The sequence below is a fragment of the Equus asinus genome, chromosome 13 (genome assembly GCF_041296235.1).
Source record: "Equus asinus isolate D_3611 breed Donkey chromosome 13, EquAss-T2T_v2, whole genome shotgun sequence".
NCBI classification, from domain to species: domain Eukaryota; kingdom Metazoa; phylum Chordata; class Mammalia; order Perissodactyla; family Equidae; genus Equus; species Equus asinus.
In genome coordinates, this window is record NC_091802.1 from 16,004,964 (window position 1) to 16,031,617 (window position 26,654).

The following is a 26,654-nucleotide window of genomic DNA, read 5'->3' on the forward strand; positions in this document are numbered from 1 at the left end:
GCCCTGCATGAGGGGAAAGTGGAGGAGGGGCTCTCAGGGGTCTACACACCCCCCTTAAGGGATGAACTGATGGCAGAGGCCAGGGCTGCCCTGGAGGTGTACCAGGTGCGACTCTGCCACAGGCCACACCCTTGGCCGTGAGATGTGGCTGCATGCAAGACCACAAGGCGGCCTGGGGGATTCTAGGTGCCTGCAGCCTCGAAGGACATGCTAGCTTCTCTCTGGTGGCTTGGGTAAGGATGGCACTTCCCAGGAGAACCCTGAATCCCTAAACTAGGCCACGGGCAGGAGAAACCACAGGAGCCAAGAGGAGCAGGACACGACAGGGCAAACCAGCATGGAGATCCAGCCACGGCCCCTGGTTGGAGACAATAGCCTCCTCCCACCTTACTCTCAGAGCTGATGGACCACCCTACTCACACGGGCAAATCTCCACACTCCCAAGAAATAAGCCTTTACCAGACAGACATCTTTTAGAACCGTCTGATGCTGTTTGGTTCACACATGAATAAGAGGAGATTCTGAGGGGATTCAGCATGGGTCTGAGGGTCACAGTGTCAGAAAATTCGAGAGTTGGGCCTCAACCCCAAGATCTCCGACTCCAATTCCACAGCCCTTTTCCAACACAGTGAGAAAGCCAGCTCCCCTGGCCTGAGCACCCCAGCAGGATATGAAGAGAGGACGCTGGCCAGCACCGTCTCATGTCCTTTAAGCCCAAGTTCTTGGAGATCAAGGGTGGGCTGCGTGTCTCAGCGTGGGCGGTGACCCTGGATTATTTACAAGCATCTGAGAAGATGATCCAGGCGGGAGAAGGGGAAATGCAAAAACCCTCCAGCAGGCCCAGCACGCCCACGTGAAAGACCCATTTGCCAAGTGTTAACTGTGGGCTATGGGTTAAAACAGATACAGAATAAAGTGCCATGGGGACATAGAGAAGGGAGAGCCAGGCCTCCCTGGGAGATCAGCTAAGGTATCACAGAGCAGGTGACAGCTGAGCTAGACCTGGAGAAAACACATCCCTGGCACTTAGCAGGCCCTCAAAAAGGAAAAGTGAGGGGGCTGGCCCCCTGGCCTGGGGGTTAAGTTTGGTGCACTCTGCTTTGGCGGCCCACATTAGCAGGTATGGATCCTGGGAGTGGACCTACACCACTCATCAGCCATGCTGTGGTGGTGACCCACATACAAAATAGAGGAAGAGTGGCACAGATGTTAGCTCAGGGCTAATGTTCCTGAAGCAAAAAGAGAAAGACTGGCAACAGATGTTAGCTCAGGGTGAATCTTCCCCAGCAAAAAAAAAAAAACAGGAAAATTGAAATTAGCCAACAGTCCTCAGGGTTGATCATGAACTACATCCTGTCTGAAGTGATCCACATATCCTTTCTCATTCAATACTCGCAACACCTCTTTGCAGGAAATATCACTAACCTCACTTTACAGATGGGGAAACTGAGACTCAGAGAGGTTAAGTTACTTGCCCAAGTTCCCACAGCTGGAAAGGAGGAGAGCAAAGCTTGGACCAGGCAGTCTGGCTCCGCAGTCCACGATGTTAACCACTGGGCTGCACAATGGGGAGGAACAGGAGAAGAGAGTCCGCAGCACACTCTCCTGGAGCAGGGTGCACACCTCCATGCTGGCACCTGAGGTGATCTGGAGTGATCTTTATTGTAACAGTTACTTATTGATCCTTTATGGTGACCTCCTATTGTGGCAGCCCACCCCGATTCTCCTTTTATGGTAGTGACATAATGTTGCTTCTAAAACAAGTTCATTCAAGTTTTAAAAACTGAGCCAGTTAAAGGAAATCATTAAGTAACGAATACAGGTGGAACACAGACATGACAGAAACAGTGAAGCTGGCTTACTGACGGCTGAAGTTCGGGAAACACGCAGTGAGCAACCTGAACTCTATTTCGTGGGCAAAGGGGAGAGGCAGATTTCGAAGGCAGGGCACAGCCGACCTGCAGGGCTTTGCTCCCACAGAGTGACCAGAAGGGAAGAGGATGGCATGGGAGGGGCTCCACTCTTCTTATGGCCATAGAAATGAAACTAAAGGGTCTGATCCATAAGGCATTTCAGAGGCAAAATTAAAAATGCTTGGTGACAGAGTAAAGGAGGAAGAGAGAGCTAAAAACGTGAAGACTTGGGTTTCAGATAACTCAATGACTGATGCTTCAACCACAACACAGACTGAGGAGGAGAACCGGGTTTGCAAGAGGCAGATGATAAAGCATTCATTCTGGACACGATGCAAGTCAGGAGCCCCTGGGATACCCAGGTGGGATCAGAAAAGAACTGAAGCCTAAACAGAGAGACAGGTGTAAGAAGAACAGAGTGGAGGCTGAGGCCATGCGAGGAAAGGTCCCCAGGGAGAACAGGTGGGGATGAAAAAGCAAAAAGGAACAGGAGCCCTCGGCAGGGCAGGAAAGGAGAGGTGAGAGGGAGGACACTCCCAGATGGAGTATGGAAGCAGAGGGAGGGGCAAGTGCCAAGGAGGCAGTGGCGGGAAAGTCACCCCACTGGACCAGAGGCTCCATTTCCCCAGCACTAAGGAAATAAACTACGTGCGCGTGTCACCCAGCCCTAATGCGCTGCATCACTTGGAAACTGCTGAGGGAGCAGCTTCCCTCACGTGGTCAGCGGTTCTGCTTGGCACTGCCTGGCCTCAGTTGAGGGAGCTACATCACGGTCACGGCAAAGGCAGCCAGCTCACAAGGTCATGGCAAAGGCAGCTTCAGAATCCAAATCACAAAACCATGGAGTCACGAAGGCACAAAATATCAGCATTTTCCCAGGCTGTTAGTATTTCTTGACCTGGATGGCAAGTATGTGGGTGCTTATTTTATGATTGAGTTTGGATGTATGACATGTATCACAATAAAAAATAATTTTTAAGTAGTTCTCTCTGACTTCCCTTAGGAGAGATAGATATGGATAGGGATTTAGAGATAGAGATAGAGACAGATATAGTGGTAAGCCTGTTGAGACTTCCATGATGAACATATCAGACTGATTACATGCATTGATTTTGCTTCTTCTGAAGCCTCTTAAAATAATAGTTTTTTAAAAAGTGTGAACTGACAAGAACAAGTGTAATGGAAAAGGAAAATTCATCCTCCAAGGGATTAGAGGTGCCTGGAAGACGGACCAGGGATGCATGACGTGGGGGAGTGTTTGATACTTGAGACACTGAGCCTTTATATCCCCCACCAACCTCAGGTCACTTTCTCAACAGCCAGGTGACCCCCCAACCCCCACCAACCATGAGAAACTGAACAATCCCTGAGAAAAGACAATATCTGGGTTCCTCCATTGGAAAGGGCAGCTTGCTACCTGATCATCACCCTGAGTGGAAGCCCCCAGGTGGCACACCAGCCCAAGCGCACAGAGCTGCCAATCCACTTCCTAGTGCCTCACTCTTGGGTACAGGGAGACAGCCAAGGATGGCCAGACGTTTGAAGAAAGGCTCCAACATGATGGAGAGATGTCAAAACAATCAACAGGAACCTGAAGGAAACAGACAATGCAAGGAACCAATAGAGACTTCAAAAAATACCATAAAGTAATATCCTCAGAGAGACAGGACAAGATTTTGTATTCATGACACAAGGAGAGAATGCTATAAAAATGGAATGATCAGAAAAGAAAGAGATCTTAAAAAAGAGAAATATGACTGGAAGACTAAGTTGAGGAAGTCTCCCAAAAAAGTAAGACAAAAAGACAAAGACATGGAAAATGAAAGAGAAAAGATAAACACATCAGAGGATCCAATATCTGACCAATGAAATTTCCAGAAAGAGGAGGTAACAGAGAAGAGAGTGGTAAGTTGTGGTAACTAGTCTCCAAGTTGGCTCCCCTATGAGCACTTCTCTTGGTATTGATCCCTTGTACCCCTCCCTTGCTTTGAATCGGGACTAGCCCTGTAACTCAGTTTTGACCAATAGAATGAGACAGAGTAACATCACTTAACTTCCAAGGCTGAGTCATGGGAACCCTTGAAGCTTCCACCTTGATCTCTAGGAACATTTGCTCTAAGCAAAGCAAGCCAGTATGTAAGAAGTCTGACTATCCTGAGATTGCCATGCTGTGGCTACCATATGGAAAGAGATATCCAGCCAACTCCTAGATGTTCCAGACATCCCAGTCCATGCAAGTGAAGAAACTATCTTGGACATTTCAGTCCAGCAGATGCCATGAGAAGAACCTAGGAACTAGGCCAGAGCCAAGGCTCCCGACATATAGCCCCAGCTGAACACCCAAGGCATCTCCAGCCACATGAGCCACCCAAGATGATGTCTCAGACATTGTGAAGCAGAGGTAAGTCATCCGTCTCCAACGCACCCCACCTGAAATCCTAACACACAGAATTTGAGCATAATGTTTGAGTATATGTTTCCCCATAACAGAAGCAAATTATCAGAGAATCAGCACAAGAACACTTCCCAGAACTGAAGGAAGGACCTGAGTCTCTGGGTCCACCAAGTACCCAGCAGAGTGAATGACAAAAGACCCACCCCAAACATTGTCAGGAAATTTCGGAAGACCTGGGTAGATGAACCATCTTCAATAACTCCAGAGAGAAAATATAAATACACACCATATGCGAAGGAATGTAAATCAGCGCATCATCAGACTTTTCAACAGCAGCTCTAGAATCTACTAGTCAATGATGTAATACCTTCAAAAATCGGAAGGAAAATTATTTTCAACCTAACATTTTATACTCAGGCAAACTATCAACCACGTGTGAGAACAGAATAAAAACATTCTGAAATATGTAAGAGCTCAAAAAAATGTACTCCCTTGCACCCTTTCTCGCAAGGCTACTATTAAAAAGCAACCGTCTATTAGAGGATAGAGGGCTCTAGAAGTGAGGTCTCCTCATGGAAAGAATAGAATTGATAGGATATTTAATGGGTGCAAGCTTTTGGTGGGAGAAAAACAATTATTCAAGGAATTATAGTAGAATAAAAAAACTAGTAAACTAGAAAAATAAACATAGGTACATAGAAAACTATGCTAATGGGGGAAACATGAGTTAATCATTAACTCCAGGAAAAATAAAAGGTTATGCAAGTAAGGAAACATAATTATAGCACCCTCCTGGGCTCAACAATAAACAATACTTACGCAGTCATAATAAGTAAACATTAACTATTGAATTGAACCAAAAATGGTGCTACTGGGAGGACACACAGCTTAGTGGTCCCAGGTCTTGGCTGAATTCCTAGTTAACCCTAGGAGAGAAGGCTCCCCACCTCCTAGTGCCCAGCACAAGGGGTGTGTGAAACCATCCATGCAAAGAAACCACCCCACAGTCTGTTGGCATTGGGAGTCACCCTATCACAGAGCGTCCTGGCCTCCCAGCTAAGCCATCACTCCACCCCACTCCAAGACTGTGCCTCTCAACTCTGACCTATTCTCAGTAAGTTATTACTCAGTGAAATATCAGATTAGGGATTTTCATCATTGGTTCAAACTAAATAGTCTTAGCAGGGACAGACCATAGCATTTCAAGGTACACACATCTGGTCTTTTCAATTAATAACGTTATTCCCTATCTGTGAAAGTTTCACTCATCAGAAAGACAAATGCTTGGAGGTGGTTTCCAGTACTGAGACAGGGCACATGGCCCATCCTCATTCTTGCATCACTGGGAGATAAAAGTCCAGGGCAAGGGAGTCCACCTGCAGCCAAGCAACCAAGAGTAGCTGACTCAGGCCACAGGGACCAGGGCTGCGATCTCATCTCACCAACACGCTCTTACCCAACCTACAGAATCTAATGCATACGAACCAAAACCAGTGACATCAAAACTCTTGCCTCCTCCCGGCACTGGCTTCCTCCTTGTGGACATTAGGAAAAGAAGGAACAGATAACTATGAGAGCCTCCAGGGGCACACTGGAGTCTGGGCATGACCCTTGCAGTATTCTGTGGCTAGAAGTTTTGGAAAAAGGGCTTGGCAGCCTGGAGCACCTCTGGATAACCAAGATCTCCAAGTGATGAGCAGAAACCCATGCCCCTGGCCAGGCGCACCTCCCGACTCAGTGAGAACAGAGGGCCTTGATGAGCCACCCCTGTCTGGCCCCTTCTCTGGTTCTAACATGCACTCTGTCTGCCAGCCCAGTCCCCAACATAGTGGCTGGTACTGAATGAACTAGAGAATGAATAAGCAGTGGGGGGCTCATAGACCCTTGGAGCTACTCATAGACCCTTGGAGCTACAAGACTAAGTTAGAGCAGCATGAGCAGGCTGCTGCCATCGCCACTGCAATTTGATCCATTCTCTGTTGTTGCTTTGACAGACCTCGACTCCCTGCTCGAGAGTCTGAGACAGAGACAACCCATTCCCTACCAGTTTTATCTGTCACCAAGCTCATGTCATCTCCTGGGAACTGATTCTGCTCCTGACCTTGGATTACGCCCCTGGTCACCATATAGAAATAATAGAAGTATCCTTCATCCTCATCCTCACACCAGCTAATATTTATTTAGCACTATGCAAAGCTCTTTACATGCATTATTTCATTTAATCTCCTCAACAACAGTATGAGGTAGACAGAATTATTCTCCTACTTTACAGATGAAGAAACTGAGGCTCGGAAAGGTTATACGACTTGTAGAAGGTCCCACAGCAAGTAAGTAGGGGGCAAAGCTGGCACTCTAAGGGACCCTGAAGGGCAAGTTCTAGATGGCCCCCCTTTGTCGAACTCCTGCTTTGGAGGCCTAGGCATCGTTCCAGCTGCCACCCCAGCAGCCCTGGCCTCCGAGAGGGGGCAGCTGAGGCACCAGGATCATTCATTAAACCCTCTGTTGAGGAAAGTGTAGTTCAAGAGCCTTGAGGGTTCCCTCCTACACCAACCCAAGGTCCAAAAGCAATGCTGCTTGGGAAAAGGACCTGAGATGACTATTTTTTTGTTTAAGAGAAAATTGTTTTTTATTTGCTAAGTGCCTGCAAAAATATCCTTTCAAATACAGATAATCCATTCTAGATTGTTTCAAAGAACACTGCTAAGTGAGAGACCATCCTTCTATTTCTGATTTCTACATTTTCATTGTAAATATCAATACATATTCATTGGGAAAGAAATCCGGACAATCCAGAGGCATCTAACGGAGTGGCCGGGGTGTGGAGAGAAGCTTGCCATGTGTGCCTTCTGTTCTGCTCATGCAACCCATCAAACCAGAGCACACGAAGCCCCAGGGAGCAGACCCAGCACCTGCCGCAGGGAATGAGGGCTGAGGAAAGGCTGCTGCTGTGGTCTTCCTGCTGAATCGCTTCCAGCTGCCCTGGTCACTTAAGTGACAAGATGATGCATCAACATCAACAATGCTGGAAGGGCCTGCCCACGAACACAGTATTGTTCTCCCCAGGAGGCATGAAGTGGACCTCGAAAGGCAGCTGGGACCACTGAGAACCAAGCATCCCTGCCTAGGGCCTCTGTCGTACCCTCCAAGATCTACTCCAGGCCCCAGGTGGCCAGACCACACAGTGACAGGACAAGGCCATTCCTAGGCCAGCCAGAAAACCATCCAATAAGTAGGGGCTGCTCAAGCCCCTGGACTCAGAACTTAGTGCATGTGACAGGACAGGAGGAGAAACCAAGGGTGAGGACATGGAGCCTCTTTCCACTGGAGGAGCCGGCACAGCTTCAAGACTCAGTGGGACACCCAGGCCCTTCGCTGGCCTCCAGCGTGCCCCTGCACAGCGCCTGGCTCCTGGGGGTACTCAGTAACTATACGTTGAATGAACTGAAGAGCTGGAGGGCTATGTTGGTTCAGTGCCCCATAAGAAAGCATGATGAGAACATTCCAGCCAGATCCTCCAAGAAATGTGTCTCTCTGCAGGCGAGGCTATAGTGCTCTGGAGACAGAGACTGTCCTAGCCATCTCCGTACAGCCCACAGGGCCCAGGGCAGCATTCACACGCTATAGGCCCCCCAAAAATGTCTGTTAAGACTTACTAAGACCTTACATCCATATAACAATGTGCACTAATGACATTTATCATCACCTTCTCTGTCAAGCACAATTCTGTGAAGATGATCAGGACAAGGGGTATGTTTTCACCCTATATATAGATGAGTCAGCTAAATGATTTGCTAAAGGAAACACTAGTTAGTGGAGGAACTGAACTCAAGCTCAAGAATTCTGACTGCAAGATCTGTGTTCTGAGCTATCCCGCTTATGTAGGGGCTGAATGAGTGGATGAACGAGGAAAGAATGAATGAAAGGCTGGCTGCAGCCCCTCTGATCTCTCCCACCGCTGCCTGCCCGCATTCTCTCAGCCCCACAGCAAAGCAGGGAATTCAGTGCACTTAGTTTTCCCTGCTCCATCAGGGTCCCATCATGTGAGGAGGGTTCTCAGCTGCGGTGCAAATTCCAAGCTTCCAAGGACCCCCTGCTCCTTACATCCTCCCGCACCTTCAACAATGCTGAACAGTAAATTCCTGTCCAGCCAAGCAAAGGACACAGCCATGTCCTTGTTGGGGTAGCACCTGGTGCTTTTGCATGGTTCACCTGCGTCTGTTAGGCCAGGAACACAACAGGCCACCGGGTGGAGATGGCCCCCAGCAAATCCTCCCTGTGGTCCCGCGCCCTCCCTGGGGAGAAGAGAGCAGGCAGAGGTCGACTCACCAAGGAGCCCACGGTCCACACAGATGGAGGTGATGCGGTACCTCGTCTAGCTTTGCGACTGCTCAAAGGCTGGCTGACATCTCCTAGTCCCCTGCTGTCCTTTCTGGGTCCCTCTCCAGACCAGAAGGTAGGCAGGGAGTAGAGAGAAAGGGCCACCCACCCGCCTATCTGGGTCAGAGCCTCTGAGGCCTGGCTGACGAGGCCCCGGGCCACACGGAAGTGCCCTGGGATTCTCCACCAATGGCCCTGGGCCGCAGGAACAGAGCCGGCTGATGCGCAAAGCTCAAAAGCCAACTCCCAAGGAAGGCAGCAGCTTTATCCTGCTCGAGCTGCAGATGGAATACGTAAATGAGATTTTTTTCAATGTGTTTGTTTTACAGATTTACAGAACGGGGGTCAGGGCCAGGGGGAGAAAACAGGCAGAGGACGAACAGGGAGAGAGAAAAGAGAGGAAAGACAGGGTAGAGAGAGAGGGGAGAAAATGGAAGCTTTGGGAAGCTTTTAGATGGAAGACACTTTCCTCCCCATCAAGGCCAAAATCCATCAGTTAAAAGGCCGCGGAGCCGGAGAAGCCGCAGCAGGCCAGGAGGTACCCAGAACAGAGGCCTGCGGCAGGAACCACAATGGAACCACACACAGGGCTGGGCCAGGTCCTTCTGGGTCCTCCCAGAACCCCGACGGAAGTGTCAAGAGTGGAGGAAACCTCTGAGTCTCGCTCCCTGGGCGTCCCCTGGAGGAGCAGCGGGGGTGGTGCCAGGTGTCACATATGGCGTCTCAGTGTCCCAGGCCCATCTGCACAGAGGAAATGCTTTTACTCCACGCCTGGGGAGCTCAGAAAAGGCTTTGCTGCCCTCAGAGCTGCCAGCTCAGCCCTCGACTGCCCCCACCGGTTCAGACCTTCACCCGAAAGGCCATTCTCTCCAGCTCCCTAGCCCCACCCACATGGTCTCCTGGGTCTGGAGACTTTGAAATGAAGAAAAGATGGAGGCGGTCCCGCTGTTCTGCTGCCAAACCCCACCTTACCATACTCCCGTCCTCAGAAGAGGGGCTGACAGGCCTCCTTACCCCACTCCTCCAAGGCAGAGGGCTCTATGAGGGAGCAGTCATGGGAGGGGCCCTCAGTAAGAGCACAGAGAGCTTCAAAGTCCCCATTTCTCCTCCTCGGGAATTTGGCATTCATTCAGCAAGTATAAAGCACCCACTATGTGCCAGCAGAGTGCCAGCCACTAGGGATATGATGTGAAGAAGTCATGCTTGAGCCCCCGCTTCCCTCACCCAAATCCTCCAGTGCATTACTAAGTCCTCACCACCTCCCAGATCAGCTCTGGCTCTCTCCACCCTACCCCCTCCTTTCAGTGGCTCCCCATCACCCTTAGGATCACACTCAGCTCTTTAACCTCAAGAGCCCCTTGTCCCGGCCCATCCAGCCTCATCTCACCCCTCCCGCTTCCTCTCCTCACCTGCACCCACCAGGCCACAAAATTTATCAGTTCCTCCACTGAGCCCCCCTCTCATTCACATCAGATCCCTCCGTCTAGACTCTTCTCCTCACCCACACCCCCTCTACAGACTTTGTCTACCTGTGTCCCATTCATCCCCAAGGTCTCTGCCACAACGGCCCTTCCTTGAGGGCCCTGGTGCTCCTCCTGGATCAGGGCCCCTGCGTTCTCCACACCAGGGCACCCCACCCGTCACAGCACTCAGCCCCTCAACTGCAGTGACCTATTCGATCCCTTGTCTTTCCAGCTGGACCATGAGCTCCACAAGGGCAGGGATTGGGCCTGCCTCATCCCACCTGGATCCTCAGCACTTCCCCAGCCTCAAGGACCAAAGTATAATGGGGGACACGGATGCACAGATGGACAATTACACTGCCCCCAGGGAGCTTAGAGTCAGGCTCAGAAGGGAAAAGAGAATGGATGAGACCAGCTTGAACGCATGGGCACCAGAGGGATTCAGGGCAAGAGAGATGGTGGGGCCTGATCTGAACGGGAGAGGGTTCAAGCCAAGGAGAGGGACCAAGGAGGAAGAGGGACCTTTGATGTGAGAAGGGCTTGAAGGTGGGGCCAAGTCAGGTACCTGCAGGGGGCAAGGAGGGAGGAAGTGGGCAAGACCAGTGCCCATTCTGACTGTGCCACACCCTCTGGAGATAATTTTTTATAAGGTTTTTTTTTTAAGATTGGCACCTGAGCTAACAACTGTTGCCAATCTTTTTTTTTTTTTTCTGCTTTTTCTCCCTAAATCCCCCCAGTATATAGTTGTATCTTTTAGTTGTGGGTCCTTCTAGTTGTGGCATGTGGGAACACCGCCTCAGCGTAGCCTAATGAGCAGTGCCGTGTCAGCACCCAGGATCCGAACCCACGAAACCCTGGGCTGCCGAAGCGGAGGACACAAACTTAACCACTCGGCCATGGGGTCAGCCCCTGCAGATAATTATTATAACCTCACTGAGCACTGGCCAGCGCCAGCCTCTGGGCTCAGTGTGTTATATACACCATCTCATTGACCCTCACAAGCACTATTATTACCCCATCACACAGATGAGAAAACTGAGGTCCAGAGAGGTGAAGTGCCATGCCCAAGGTCAGCATGCTACCAAGCGGCTAAGTGGGATCTGCACCCATGTTCGCCCGAGACCACAATGGGGATCCTGGGCAGCAGGGACACCCAAATGCTCCCGGACAGCGGATCCTGACAGTTGCACCAAAACTGGAGAGTGGCCACCTCCTCCTTGAGAACCAGAGTTGTCTGGCTTCCCTCACGTGCCCCATGCTGGCAGCTGCCTTCAGGGAAAAGGCTCCCACTCAGTTTCTTTGTGAGGCTGTTAAACCAGCAAGGTCAGAGCCGTAGCGAATGAGCCTGGTGAAGTAAACACCCACCCACCGTCCTGCCAGCTGTCTTAACCAATGCCCTTGCCTTGGCAGGGATCTTTCATGGCAGTAACACAGCTTCCGGAGAGGTAGGGAGTCCGTCCCCTCGATGCACCCTCTCCCTACTCAGTCTCACTACACCAGGGCTGAGTTTGCTCAGAGGCCTCTCCTCTGAGCTTCAGACCCCACTCTCAACTGGACATCCCCATTTGGGATCTCACGGCACCTCAAACTCAACATGCCCAAAAGTGACCTCATCATTTCCCCCAACCTGTTCCTCCTTCTGGGTTCCGTCTCTCAGTTAAAGGCACCGAGCACTCCTGACTCTTCGTCCTGCCTTACGCTTGACATCCAAGCCAAGGACCCCAAGGTGTCCAAGGACCAGCAGCAGGACATCACCTGGAAACTCATTTAAAAGGCAGACACTCAGGCCCACCCCAGACCCAACAATGGGAAGCTGCATTCGACAAGACGCCCAGGTGACTTCTGGGCACAGTCAAGTATGAGAAGCCCGTCTCTGGTAAGAACAATCCTTTCTTCCTACCACCCACATTCCTCTCAGGTCCATCCACATCCCTCCATCCCCCCTCCACATCACCTCCAAGCCACTGACGTCTTCCTGACCAACCTCCATAAGCCCACTCTTGTCCTACTCTGGTCCCCCAGGAGCTAGAGTGATGCTTCGAAACATAAATCTGATCCTGGGAGCCGCCTACAAAAGACCTTGAAATGGCATCCCGTCACCCTCACCATGAAGACCAAATTCCATGCATGCATTCATGACATTTTTACTGAGCATCTTGTATGTGCCGGGCACTGTTCCATGCATTCGAGAGAGAAGAGTGAACAAAAGAAACAAAACCCCTGCCCTCATGGAGCTTACAATCTAGTGGGAAAAGAGATAATAAATACTTAATAATGTAAAAACTTTTTAAATATCAAGTGGTGGCAAATGCTATGAAGAAAAATAAAGCAGAGAAAAGTTTGCAATTTAAATAGGGTCATCAGAGAAGACCTCGAGGAAAAGGTGACATTTGAGGGAAGGCCTGAGGGCAGTGAGAAAGCAAGCAATGAGGGGATCTGGGGTGGAAAAGCATTCTATGGAAAAGGAACAGCAACTGCAAATGTCCTGAGGTAGGAACATACCTCAGTTGGTCAAGGAACAGCAAAGAGGCCCATGTGGCTGGTGTAGAGAGAGCAAAAAGTAAAGAACAGGAGCTGAGGGCAGAGAAATCACAGAAGGCACGGGCCTGTCAGGTGGTTTGGGCTTGGTCAGTCTTGAGTTTGAGCCTCTGCTCTCCTTTCTCCCTTCTCCTAGTCCACCCTCCTTCCCGCTTACAGGTCATTCATTCTTATGCATCCAACTCAACCACCTGGGGCCCCAGGTGAGGACAAAGTAAAAGTTTAACTCTCCCCAGGAAAAGCCAAGACATTCTTTTCCCCCCAGGTAGCAGCTATAAATTTTTCTGAAATTCCAACCATTCCTCCCTCCTGGTTTTAGTCTTCAAGCCTCTCCATTAAAATGCAAATGTCCAGGCTAGCCAGAGGAAAGGGAGCCTGACCTGGGCAGCCAGAGTACTCCTCATCTTCCCAATAGTTAACCCACAGGGAGACCGATCGTTCCCAGACACCAAGCCCTTACCTCATCCAGCCATCAGATTACAGAGTCTTCTACTATCACACTCCACAAAGGATCAAATGATTCTCCCAGAATAAGGTAATTTATCCACAGTCGTAGAGCTAGAAAGGGGAAGAGCCAGGATCTGAACCCAGGCCATCTGACTCCAGGGCTCACATGCAATAGGGTTTTGGGGGGTTTTTTTTTTTTTCAGTTTCTTCCACTTTTTTTTTTTTTTTTTGTCTGTTAACTTTTCTCACTTTCTTTTCAGTGTGGTAAAACGTAACATAAAATTTACCATCTTGACCATTTTAAAGCATGCAACTCAGTGGCTTTAAGTACATTCACAATGTTGTGCAATCATCACCACCACCACAGGTCTAGTTCCAGAACTTTTTCATCACCCCAAAAGGAAGTTGGTCTGTTGACTTTTGAATGAGCAATACATTAGCGTGGCTCAAAAGCCAAAAATTATTAGAAGGCACATAGTGAAAAGCTTGGTCTTATCCTCATTCTAATCTGTCCAGTGCCCACCTGGCCTGTGAAATGATTTTTCCACATCCTTCTGCAGCTTCTTTATGCAAATATAAGCCAATATGAAGATGGAGTCCTATTTTCCCCTTTTTTTATACAAAAGGGAGTCTATTGTACATTCCATTCTGCACCTTGCTTTCTTTCCTAAAATATCTTGGGAAAACTTTCTATCAGCCCACAGAAAGTTTCACCATCCTTTTTTAAGTAACATAGTCGGCCATGGCATGAATGTGAATTAACTGAGTGAACCAGGTCTCTGTCGACAGGCATTTGGTCGTTTCCAATGTTTTGGTTTTTCAAATAATATTGTGGTGAATGGCCCTGACCTATATTATTCCACGTATGTGGAAACATACATGCTGGATAAGGTCCCAAAGTGGTTCTCTGGGTCAAAGGGGACGTGCATGCATAATGGTCACAGGTGTTGCCAAATTATACTGCTTATGGGATGGTACCAACTGATCTCCCATTAAACAGGTATGAGAATGAGGGCCCCGTGCTCACCCAACACACTGCGCTAGCCCCCCATGGCTGGAACCAGCGCCGAAGCAGCTTTTGTCTATGGGTTTTGCTTACCCAATTCACTTGACCCCTTCCTCTGGCAGCAAAATTCCCCACCTTTACTTTAGAGAACTGCTCCTCTCCCACAGGAAAGGACTCTTGTGATCACAAGACCCACATCAGCCACAGGAATGAGTCCCTGACTGAGGCTGGGCCAATCGTTGTTTCCCACCCCCACCTCAACACAGGGATTGATACAGAGATGGACATGGCATTCAGCCCAATCAGAAGGCCTCCTTGGGGTGTGTCTAACTGGAGCTGGTGGAAAGGAGCTTTTTTCCCCTCTCTGAAGGAAAAGGGGTTGAGATGTTAAGCTCACAGTGGTCTGTAACCATAGTTCCAACATCATGGGGAGAGATGACCCAAGAGAATGAAGTCAACACAAAGAGAGCCACAGATACAAGAGACAGAGAGGAGGAGAAACTGCTTATAGTCCTGGATCCAGCTGTTCCTGAGGCCAGCCCTTTTCACAGATGGGTTATGCCAGCCAACAGATCCCCGTTTTGTTTGGCTAATTCAACCTGTGCCTCTGTCACTTTCCCCCAAGAGTCTTGACTAATATACTATATATAAAGTATAATCCCAATTTTGTTAAAGAGAAACATATATAGATGCAGATGTAAGCATATTGTGTGGGAGGGTATGTGTTTGGATAGAAAAAAAAGACCAGAAGAAAATATATTAAATGTTAATAGTGGCTATCTCTGTAATCCCCCATCTGGGATTGCAGATGATTTTTATTTTAGTCTTTGTACTTTTCTGTGTTTTCCAACTTTTCTGCAAGGAACACGGATTTTAAAAATATAATAAACATTTCTTTAAAAAATCATATTGGCAAGAAGCAGCCCAGAGAGCACTCAGAGGAAGGTTCTGAGAAGCCTGCTCTGCATGGTCGGCGCACCCAAGGTGGCCACTGCCCATCTCAGGGCCAGCTGGCAGGTCATTGAGAGCATCCACATTGTGGTCACCAAACCCAAGCTTTCCGTTGTGTGGTCACAGTCTCTGATCTGTGCCCAAAGGTCAGCACAGAGCCAAGACTTTTTCTCCACACTCCTGGAACCCATGCTGAGCCCCCATAAGTCCCCACGACCAGCAACCACCACCGGTCCCTTCGGCCTCCAAGGAGAGCCCCACCAGGCACTGGCAAAGGCCTGTCCACAAACCTGCAACTGCAGGAAGGGAGAATGTCAGGATAAAAGGGGAGCTCACACGAGGTGGCCGGGTCCCTCCAGGGCCTGCTCCCCGGGCTGACCTTCCCCAGCAACACACGATGGTCAGTGGGGGTGTATATGTTTGGGCAGGACAGAGTCCTTGGGGACTCCAACTTTAGAATATGATCTGTTAGGGAAGGGAGGGCCGTCGCTCCCCTGGGGTCCCCAAGGCACTCTGGCTCCAAACCCATCTCAGTTTTCATGAAGGCCAGGCTGGAGCCACCCCCTCCCGCCCACCCCATTTTCAACGAGAGAAACACTCTCTTTTATCTGTTTTACATATTAAGGTTCTGAATAAGATTCTTCTTTCTTTTACTACTTTAGCCATTTTTAAGTATGCAATTCAGTGGCATTCAGTGTTGTACAACTGTCCCCACTATCCATTTCCAGAACTTTTTCATCACCCCAAACAGAAATTCTGTATCCATTAAGCAATAACTCTCCTCCCCCCATGACCCCAGCCCCTGGTGACCTCTATTCTACCTTCTGTCTCCGTGAATTTACCTCTTCTAGACCCCATATAAGTGGAATCACACAATATCTGCCTTTTTGTGTCTGTCTTATTTCACTTAGCATAATGTTTTCAAGGTTCATCCATGTCGTATCAGAATTCCATTCCATTTTTCTTGGCTGAAGAATATTCCATTGTACAGATATACCACATTTATTTCTCCATTCATCTGCTGAAGGACACTTGGGTTGCTTCCACCTTGGGCTATTGTGAATAATGCTGCTATAAACACAGGTGAACAAATATCTATTTTGAGTCCCTGCTTTCGATTATTTTAGGTATATACCTAGGAGTGGAATTGTTGAATAATATTTTTGTTTACACAAATAATTGGATAAAAGAACAAGTCAAAATCATTCATTAGTCCCGGTCCCATTTTACAGATAGGGAAACTGAGGGCCACAGCTTAAATGCCATCTATACTGAGGATCACATGGTTCTGCTTCCCTGGGTTTTTCCATGAGGCTTCAGGCTGCCCCTCGGCCCTTCTACAGTTATAGTCTTGCTATCTAGGGGTCCCTACCTCTCATCTCCCCGAGACCTCTGCGGGGCCTGGGCCTCCAGCAGGGGGGGGTGGGTCACAGAGAGCCAGCCCCACTCTCAGGCAGGGGTTGTGACCAAGAGCACCCTTTGGCTAGCTGGTTGGAGGGAGCAGCAATCTGTATGCAAGAAATCCAGACTTTCTGGGTTAAAGGGCAACTGGGCCCACCAAGCACCAGCAAAAGAGGATAGGGAAGCATTATTCAACCCCAGAGCTGAGAGACAACCCTGAGTCAGGCCAGGCTGTCCTCCCAGATGAGGTCCTCAATGTTCTGGATAGAGTCAGGGAAAGGGGGGCCTTGGGTGGTCCCTCCTCTCTTTTGACCCCCAGAGCACCTGTCACCTCTTTTCCAGCACCACCATCTTCTGTCTTGGGTTTGCATCACACGCCTGGTCTCTCCTTCTGGAGCACAGGCTGCATGAGGCAGGGAGAGTGTCTTATTCTCCTCCTGGACCCCATTGTCCAGTGCCGGGTGCACATCTGGCACTCCACGAATATTGATGGAAATGAATTGAAACAGCACGAATGAACGTTTGGAACACAACCCTTTGATAAGCAGGACTGCTGCCTGCATTTGCATTTATGGAGGAGAAAGAGGGCAAATGCTGCAGAGAGGGGTGGCAGCACTTTCCAGAATGGGGGGTGGGGGGGGGTCAGAGGAACCGAGATATGGAAGCCAGGTGTCCCCGTTCCCATCACTTGCACCAATGCCTGTGTCCCGCCTCCCCGTGGCTGTGCCCTTGGGGGACCTTCTCAGCTATCATTAACTGGCCCTTGTTGATGTCACACTCAGAAGTCCTCCTGGCACATCTGCAGATCCAGTTTACAGAGACAGCCTGTTTCAGTCACCTCTTGATTCACACAGTTTCTGCCTTTGCATATCAGATTAAACATCTTATTAAAATAAAGTTCTATTAAAATACAGATGGCATGGGTAACCCGGGCTCCAGCCCAGACCTTCCAGTTCTGAGAGAAGTGGGAATTTCTGTTCTAATTAGCAAGGACAGCAGCCAGGAGACCTTTCAGCTTATCTGAAGCCTGTTAGGTCAGACCCTTCCCCCACCCTAAGCTCCACCATCCCCTCCAGTTCAAAAGAAGCCCAGCTGCCCCAGGGACCCATCCAGTCCCTTCCTTAAAAAATAATGAGAGGGGCCGGGCCCGTAGCCGAGTGGTTGGGTTCATGCTCCGCTGCGGCGGGCCGGGGTTTCACCGGTTCAAATCCTGGGCGTGGACATGGCACCGCTCATCAGGCCATGCTGAGGCAGCATCCCACATGACACAACTAGAAGGACCCACAACTAAAAATACACAACTATGTACCGGGGGGCTTTGGGAGAAAAAAAGGAAAAATAAAAAATCTTTAAAAAATAATAATAATAATGAGAATGGGCTAAGGTGCCGCGGTTCTTAATGTTTTGAAATCTTCTCATAGAGCTGGTATGTATTTCATACACCTGAGCTGTATTGCAATCCACTTCGTAGATAGTGAAAGTCAAGGGCAGAGAGGTCAAGTAATTCAGCCAGGGTCACCATGTAACTGGCGATGGAAAAAAAGGCATAGAATTTGGCATCCCAGCTCTGCTGTACAAGCTGAGTGACACTGGCTATGTCACCCCTTTTGAACCTTAGCTTTCTCCTCTATGAAAAATGAAGATGATGATAAGCATCGTGCAGAGAATGAAACAAGATAACAGAGGTGTAAGTGCCAGCCCAGGGCTATGCCCAGAGTGGAGCACAATACAAGCCCCCATCGCGGTGCCTTCTCTGTGATTCCTGAGTTTTTGTATTGTAATACACAGCCTCCCATAATTTCTGTTATTTTATTTGGGGGTAATTACGGAGGGGGAGGGAGCAGGAATGTCTACAGGCAAATTAACACTGGCCATTCTGCAGCTCCTGCAGGGAGCCCAGTCAGGCTGCCAGGACCCCTCATTTCCAATCACACTGGACCAGCCCAAAACCAGGGAAGCCCAGAGGGCACACAGGGTGGGGACCCAACCTCCAGCTTACAGCTCAGTGAGTTCACCTAGCGCTCCCCAACCCTGAGCCTCCTGCTTTTCACACTGTATATCCAGTCCCCCACGGGCGGGGCAGGTGACACAGGTGTGGCCAGGGATGGGTGCTGTGGTGAGCAGGGGGGCACTGGCCCTGTACTGAACCGGCAGCTGGCAGTTTAGATGTGATACAGGAAGGCAGGCCCAGCCGATGCTGCCAGAGCTTCTGATTTCTCAAGAGAAGACTGAAACATAGATTCCTAATGTGGAATCTTCCAATTTTAAAATATCAGCTTAAAAGGAATAAAAACGTACGTGGGCCTAACAAAGCCCCTCGAGAATGGGCAGGGCTTTGCTCCGGAGCTGTTCCCTGCCGTATCCCCAGCACCCAGAATGGTGTCTGGCGCAGAGTAGATGCTTCATGAAGCTTTGAGGAATCTGCAGGGGCCAGTTTCTGACCCCTCCGCCTCAGACTCCAAATTCAGGTGCTGGGTGCTGCTGTCCCCACTCTCTGTAGACAGGACAGTGTGGCGTGGTAGCACATGACAGTGAAAAATGAGGGGGTCCTGCCTCCACTCTTGCTAGGTATCTGTCCTGGGAGGCAGGTGAGAGCTGTGCCTGGTGCTTATAACAAGAGGAAGCATCACAAGGTCCCGATTCTACCACAAGGCAGTCAGTGTGGCTGGTAAAGATATTTACAGCAAAGAAACAGAAAAAGGGGGAGGAGGGGAACGACAGAAGAGGGGGCAGCTCCAATCAATGGGCCTGCTCCCTCCTGCCTTTGGAGAAGTAGACTGACCGTGAGCCCTGGCAGGGTCAGCCCACCCCCAGAGGACTCCGGGAAGGACTTGGCTGGAGCTCCAGCCTTCATGAAACAGAGTGTTCATAACCGATAAGCTTAAAAGCAAGTGACAATTTTTCAACCCACCCTTGCTCCAAGGGCAGTGAATAAACACAGCATCGGCTCCAGGTTCCCACTGAGAGTGTCTGGAAGGAGAGGGGAAGGTGAAACCAAGCTCGCTCGCCCCTAGAAATCAGTGTGAATTCTTTGACACCATCCTCTTCAGGGTTGAATCAGGACTCCCAGGAACCCCAACTCACAAAATCCTAGACATGCTCTGCCCTTTATCACGGGGTCAAGGCTGCCCCAGGTACCAATCAGCCACAAGAGCTGGAAAGTTCTGTATCTTCATCTGGGTGGTGTCTACATAGCTAGATGCACATGTGGCAATTCACTAGCTGTACCCTGAGATTTATGCCCGTGCTGTATGCATGTCACACTTCGGCACCTTCACAATAACAGCAGCTGCAGCAGGTCTTAAGCACTTCTCAGAAGCCAGGCGCTGTGCAAGTGCTTGTCCTGGGTTCCAAATAATTTAACAGTTAAGAACACGGCCTCCGGACCTCAACAGACCCAGGTTAGAATCCCTGCTCCTCCACCTCTGATCCTGCCCCCAGCACATTCCTCAGCCTCTGAGACTCTGTCCCTTGGGTGAAAAACAAAAATAACTCGTAGAATTAAGACAGATATGCACGTAAGCCCTTAGCACAGGGCCCAGCACACAGTAGGCCTCAAAAGGTGTTGGCTTGTTACAACCATTCAACCTTCAGCAACCCCAGGACATTGGCAGTGTAGGGTCCACTTTAATGTACGAGAAATGTGCCCCTTGCTTCCAACAGTGCCCCCCAAACCACAGGCATTGCCACACCATCTTCCCAATTTTTCCAAAATCCATGTACCACCTGACTATTACTTTTCTTAACACTTTTCTTTGAATTGACTCGCGATTTTTTTTTGCTTAAACAAATTTACTTCTTAAAAATGTTATGTAACTGTCGTACATGGAAAACCGGCATCACTTGCCAGAATTCATTTTTTAAAATAGCTATTAAAATAAAAAGCACTTGTCCACCTGAAATCGTCTTGCCTGCCTCATTTACTTTTTATGGACTCGGAAGGCAAGGAAACTGTTTGCGGGGCAGGCGTGGGGGGGGGGGGGGGCCTCAGCTGCTTAAAATGACTGAGAAACTTCCTGAGCCCTTCGGCAGCCCCCGTTTGCACAGAAGTGATTTTCGTTGGTTTAACCGAGCAGGCCTGGCAAGCCCTCTATTTGGCAACATCCTGGTAACCAGCCATCTGTGCGCCGTGCAGGCTCCAAAGAGATAAAGCTGCATTTAGAAAAAAATATATATTCACCAGTGGCGACCGTTCACTAATTCAGACGCCCACTGGCCCCTCTTTGGCATGAATGAAGGGAGCCCACCTCTGCCTACCAGACGGCAGCTCCAGAACGCGAGATCTAGGAACCCTGAGTGAGGACAGCCCTGGCACTCGGCTCCAGAATCAGGATGGTCAGAACCGAGCCTGGACCCTCACATCTCTGGGTCCGCAAACCACACAGAGGCAGGGAAGGCGTTAGAGGAATAACAGTGAACCACAAGTGTGCCGCTGATCAGCTGCATTTCTCTCCAAAATCTCTTCCAGAAGGGAAGGAAGGAAAGCGAAGGGAAAGACTCCCCAATCTCAGACAAGAAAAGGGCACCTTGAAATCTGTGTTGGAGGGCGCTGCAGTATTAAGAGGACCTCGGGGTCACAGGCGACGTGTATTTTCGGCCTGGGGAGTCGGCGAGTATCGTGAGCATGCATTCATTCATTCAGCAAATGTTTACTGAGCACCTCCTATTCTGGGCAAGGGGGACCCAGAGGGAAAAAGGCCGAGTCCCTGCTCTCACACAGCTCGCGTTCTAGGGCAGGGAACAGTCATTAAATCGTTTCTTACATAAGCTGATACCAGCTAATAAGCGCCGTGGAGGAAATAAATGAGGGACAAGCAATGGCTGGAACGAGCTGCTTAGACTGGATGGTCAGGGGAGTCCTTTCAGAGGAGATGGCATTTGAGTTGAGAGCCCAACAATGAGGAAGCCTTAGTCAATTAAGTCACCGTAAACAGCATGTGTAAAGGGCCTGGGGCAGGAACAAACTTGGCATGTTCCAGAAACAGAAAGAAGGCCTTTGCAGCTTCAGAAGTACAGCGGTCACAGTGAGGGAAGGGGAAGGGGTAGGAGGCAAGATCAGAGAACCAGGCAGGGGATGCAGGCCCAGCTTCAGAGTTTGGATTTCATTTAGAGTATAACGGAAAGCCTATGGAGAGCTTTCTGCAGTAGAGAGACTTGATTTTATTTGAATTTTTTAAACTCCACTCTGGCCGCCACATGGTGAATGGATAAGGGGGACAAGAAGTAAGGAGACCAAACAGGAGATTAAAATACTGGCTCGAAAGCAGTCTAATACACTCATTTATGCTTCAAATTCTGTCCCTTAACTCTAAGTGACGCTAACTCACAGTGAGGTTAAAAATGGGAAGCTGGCTAATGGGAGATGTTTGTGCTGTAAAGCAACGACAGCCAACCGGGTGGCATTCAGACATCAGACAAGAGAGGGCAAACAACAGGCCCCTCCACAGAGGGCAGGACCAGCCACCTCCTAAGAGGAGAACAAGCAGCCATCTGTTCTGAGGCCAGGAAGTGGATCAGCTCCTGCCTCGTGCCCCTTCCAGGCCTGGGACTCTGCAACTCCAAGGCCAGGACTCCTGGACACCACAGGCTCAGACCCTGTCTCCAGCCAGCTCGCAGGGCTGTCACTGGCTCTCCCACGGCAGAATGCAAGTGTCCTCCACAACACCAGCCTTCAAACCCTAAGGAGAAACCAATTAACAGCTCAAAACATGACAAAAACAGACAAATGAGACAACCTCCAACGGCACGGTCTTGCCCCCAAGGGGCCGGCCCCGTGGCCAAGTGGTTGAGTTCACGCGCTCTGCTTCGGTGGCCCGGGGTTTCGCTGGTTCAGATCCTGGGGACAGACATGGCACCGCTCATCGGGCCATGCTGAGGTGGCATCCCACATAGCATAACCAGAAGGACCACAACTTCAATATACAACTACGAACTGGGGGACTGTGGGGAGAAGAAGAAGGAAAAAAAAAACGATTGGGAACAGTTGTTAGCTCAGGTGTCAATCTTAAAAAAAAACTCATACCTGATTCTGATAGAGTCCCTAAAACTAAATACCAACTTACCGTAACACAGGGAACAGAAGAACATGTTGAATGACACCAAGAGACACCACCCATGAAATCCTGACTGTGAGGAACCCCCTATGATCATCTAGTTTCTTCAAGAAACTGTAAGGGGGAAAAAAAAAGAGCTGGAAGAGAAAACATAGATAAAGAGAAAACTATCACCAATCACACTGGATATTTTGAATCCCGACTCAAAAAAGCTTTTGAAAAATTTCATGAGACAATTGGGGAAATGTGAATACTGACCGAATATAATATTAAGAAATTATTCTTGGGGCTGGCCCGGTGGCATAGTGGTTAAGTTCGCACCCTCTGCTTCTGCAGCCGGGGTTCGCAGGGCACAGATACATGCACCTGTGGTCAAGCCATGCTGTGGCAGCATCCCACATATAAAGTAGAGGAAGATTGGTACAGATATTAGCTCAGGGACAATCTTCCTCAAGCAAAAAGAGGAAGATTGGCAACGGATGTTAGCTCAGGGCCAATCTTTCTCACCAAAAAAAACAAATATATATTGTTAACTGAGGGGGTTTGATAATGGTAGTGTTATGTTTTTTAGGAGAATTCTTATCTTCAAGATGCAGACTGAAATATTTCAGAATGAAGTGATATAACGTCTGGGATTTTCTTCAAAATAATCTTGTGGAAGAGTAGGTTGGTAAATAAATGAAACAAGATTGGCCATGGGTTGATAACGGCTGAAACTGAGTACTGTATTACACTGTTCTCTCTACTTTAGCCACACTTGAAAATTTCCACAATAAAAAGTTTTTTTAAAAAAAGCTAGAGATGGACTTTTTCTAATAACCTACATAGGAATAACCCACCAGACATTATACCCCGCAATGGAGGGATCAGATTCATCAGATTCACTGTTCTGCCCCCTAGAACCTGCCAGTAGTGATTTGCTGAATGATGAGTGAATTAATGTTTTCCTCCTGATGGAGGAGGGAAACCCCATAGTGGGAGTTGTCCCAAAATAACTGCCCCTGTAAGAAGGGGATTTCTTTTTCATTTATGCTAGTTGACCTCTCTCCAGTTCAGAATGTCACACCTGAGTCCACACCGACTTTATCCACACCTCTCAGAACATACACATCTTGACCCCGTTCCTCTGCCTCCATCCTTCCCGCCAGAGGCATCTGTTTCTCCCCAGAGGGCACTGCTCCTCCCACCACCCACTTCTGTCATGACTGAGGTGGTGCTCTGGCACCTACCCTGATCTTCCACACCCCTAAGAAAGCGGGCTCTGAAAATCAAAGCGTTTTAAAGGGCTCTTCATGACAGTGGTTTCCCAACTGCCGTCTCCAAAGAAGGCCTCATTCAGGTGCCCCCTTAGAACGATGCTCAGATCTGATCCCCTTTCAAACACGCCACTGCTTTCGCAAGATCACCGGTGATGGAATCCCTGGAAGACGGTCAGAAAGCAGCAGAACCTCCAAGTTGTTCCACAACTCGAGAGAGAGTCATCAAGTCAAGGCTGATGAGCACCACACCCATTTCTCCAGGAAGCAAACTGAGGCTGGAGCTGTGAGCACAGTTCTCAGGACCTACCAAGAGTGCCTGGGAGTCTCCTGATTCTGGGCCCATATGGGATACCTGTGTCATGACCATCCTCCCTGGCACACCTACCTGCCCCCACTATGCAATATTTCCCATGTGACCTGGGAAGAAGGCAAGAAGATGACAAGGACCCCTGGGCCATCACTGCAAGCCACACAGGACCATTTCATCTCTTATGGCCAACTGCCAGGAGTGTTATCTGCACAAGCCTGTCAATTAGAGGTGCTGGGAAGATCGATGGATAAATCAAGCCTTCTGGGAAGGATGAAAAAGAGGCCTGAGTCTGACCTGACCCTGTGATGAGACAGAGGAGGAAAGAGGAACTCAGCAAATTTAACACCCAGCATGGAGTTTGGGGAGTGCTTAAGAGAGGCTGGCAGCCGCAGCTGCTCCAGACCCCCCGTGGCCAGTGCCCACAGAGCAAGGGTCAATAGTGTGCACTGCACTGATTTCAGACGCTCGAAGACAAAGAAGCTCCAGATTACAGTAAGGGAAGCAAAGGTCATTTAGCACCAACATGAGATCAATCTCTCTTTCTCCTCAGGTAGGTAAAGGCCACGGCCAAATCAGGATGGCAGGAGCAACAGCAGAATGGGATGAAGGCAGGGGTGGGAGGGTCACCACTGTCTGCCTGCGTTGCAGGGAAGAGCACGTGCATCCAGCAGGAAGGATAAGATGCCATGAGCCTGGGGCATCCTTGCCAGCCAATCTCTTCCTGTTCCCTGTCCAGGTCCTCCCCTGTGCCTCACTGCAAACCACCCCCCCCCCCCACCAGATTATCGCTGCCCAGGCCCAGGCCTGCATGGCTGCCTCCTCGGCCCAGCCATGGCTGGTCTTGACTACTGGTGGGGCTGTCACCACCAGACATCTTACCTTGGTTTCTGGGGGCACAGGCCCAGAGAGAGGAGAACGGGAGCGGTTCTGATCACACCTCTCCATCTTCGTGCAGCCCTTCCTAACTTTCAGATGCACCTTCGCCCACATTATCTCACTTGAGCCTCACAAGCCCTTTGTGTAGATGCAGAAACTGAGGCTCAAGGAGATTAAATCTATATTATCACATCACAGTCAATGGATGAGCCAGGACTAGAACTTCTAGCTCCCTGTGCAGGGACTTTTCCACCCCACTACACGTTCTATACTCAGAGATAAGAACTGGTCCAATGCATCTGCCTTTCTATCAAGCACCTCTTCCTTCTCATTCCTCAAAACAGGCCCAGGTTGTCTCAGAACAGCCATCCCATATCCTTCTGACTTTAGAGGGTTGGCTTGTTCACCCCCCTCTACAGATAAGATGCTGAAGGGCAGAAGGGAAGAGAATTAAAATCTAGGGGAGAACTGAACCCAGACCTGGAGCTCTGGGCTCCAGAGGCCTGCTGGCAGCTTTTTCTGCTAGACGAGTGTGTCCCCCCAACGTCAGCCATTCCTACATCACCTGCAGGATTTCTGCCACATTGTCTCCTGTTTGTACTATTACCACTATTTTTATTAAATAGTCTCATTCTTGTGACTTAATGCATTTAATTTAAAGTGATGCTTTATATCACCACTGCAAAGGGGAAAATCAGTACCACTGGCCATAACCAGAAGAGAATCCTAATCCTAGTACAAAAACAACCTACAGTGTAGGCAGGCCCTGTTTCCCATTTAAAGGCCCTGAGCCAGAGGTCTGCTCTCTCTTTGTTATAAAAGGGAGGTTAGCAAGTGTCAGAAAAGTGTTATAGCCAGACTAGCACCAACCTGAAACTTTCCCCTTGAAGAAATCACAAGAATTAGCAGAGAACCGAAAAGGGAAGACCGTTCTCACTAGGTGACTCACCGTTATTTCATGCTTAACCACCGTAGGTCATTTCACTGGAGATTCACCCTACTCTGTGGGGAACATTGAGTTAGACTATAATATAGGAAGGGGGACAGGCAGGACGGGAGACAGCTGCGCAGGGGGAACCCATGCCAGCTTCTCAAACTGCTCCAGTTCATTGCCTGCCACCTCCCCCAGGCACGCCCAGCTCCTGGGCAAGCCCAGGGGCCACCAGTCACCACCCAGGTGTCTCTGGCTCTGCTTCCGGTGTCCTAGCCCTTGTCTTACACACAGTGCCGCACTAACCACTCCAAAACACCTTCGGAAATGAGGATCCAGCAGGGCCACCAGAGGTTACCCCAAATCCCCACAACATCTCTGTGGACAGTCAGCTCCAATGACCCCCAGTTGCTGGGAAGCTTTGGGCTTGTGTCCCCCAGCATGTGCCAGCCTGTGAGGGCCGCTCCCGGGGTCTTGTGGACATCAAGCCTGCAGCTGGGTGCTGGAGCCCAGGAAGTTGCCCCAGAAGCTCCTTTGCCCACTCCAAACCCCACACCTCTCACCCCATAGGTCATCCAGGTATCTCTGAAATACCCCGAGAGAACGATTTTCATCACTCAGGAGCAAACATTTAGGGGAGCAAACCCAAGAAAGGTGAAGAGTTAAAGACAGAAGACCCCAAAGGCAGGGAGACACGGAGGTGGGAGGAGGAGGAGAGTGGGGTGGAAAGCAGC

The 26,654-nt window shown here is 49.6% G+C and overlaps 1 protein-coding gene across 19 annotated transcripts in view; it reads right to left on the bottom strand.

The window, feature by feature from the left end:
* Window positions 1–26,654, bottom strand: part of RAP1GAP2 (RAP1 GTPase activating protein 2) — a 210,790-nt gene that overhangs the window by 107,419 nt on the left and 76,717 nt on the right. For 2 of the 19 annotated variants that reach the window (XM_044744612.2, XM_044744609.2), the window contains exon 2: window positions 22,554–22,658. The exons of 16 other annotated variants lie outside the window; for them this stretch is intronic. In XM_044744612.2, coding sequence (XP_044600547.1) covers window positions 22,554–22,658 — 105 coding nt within the window. Of the gene's footprint in view, window positions 1–22,226; window positions 22,432–22,553; window positions 22,667–26,654 lie in introns of those variants that run through there. One more of the 19 variants, XM_070482589.1, reaches the window with a different exon arrangement.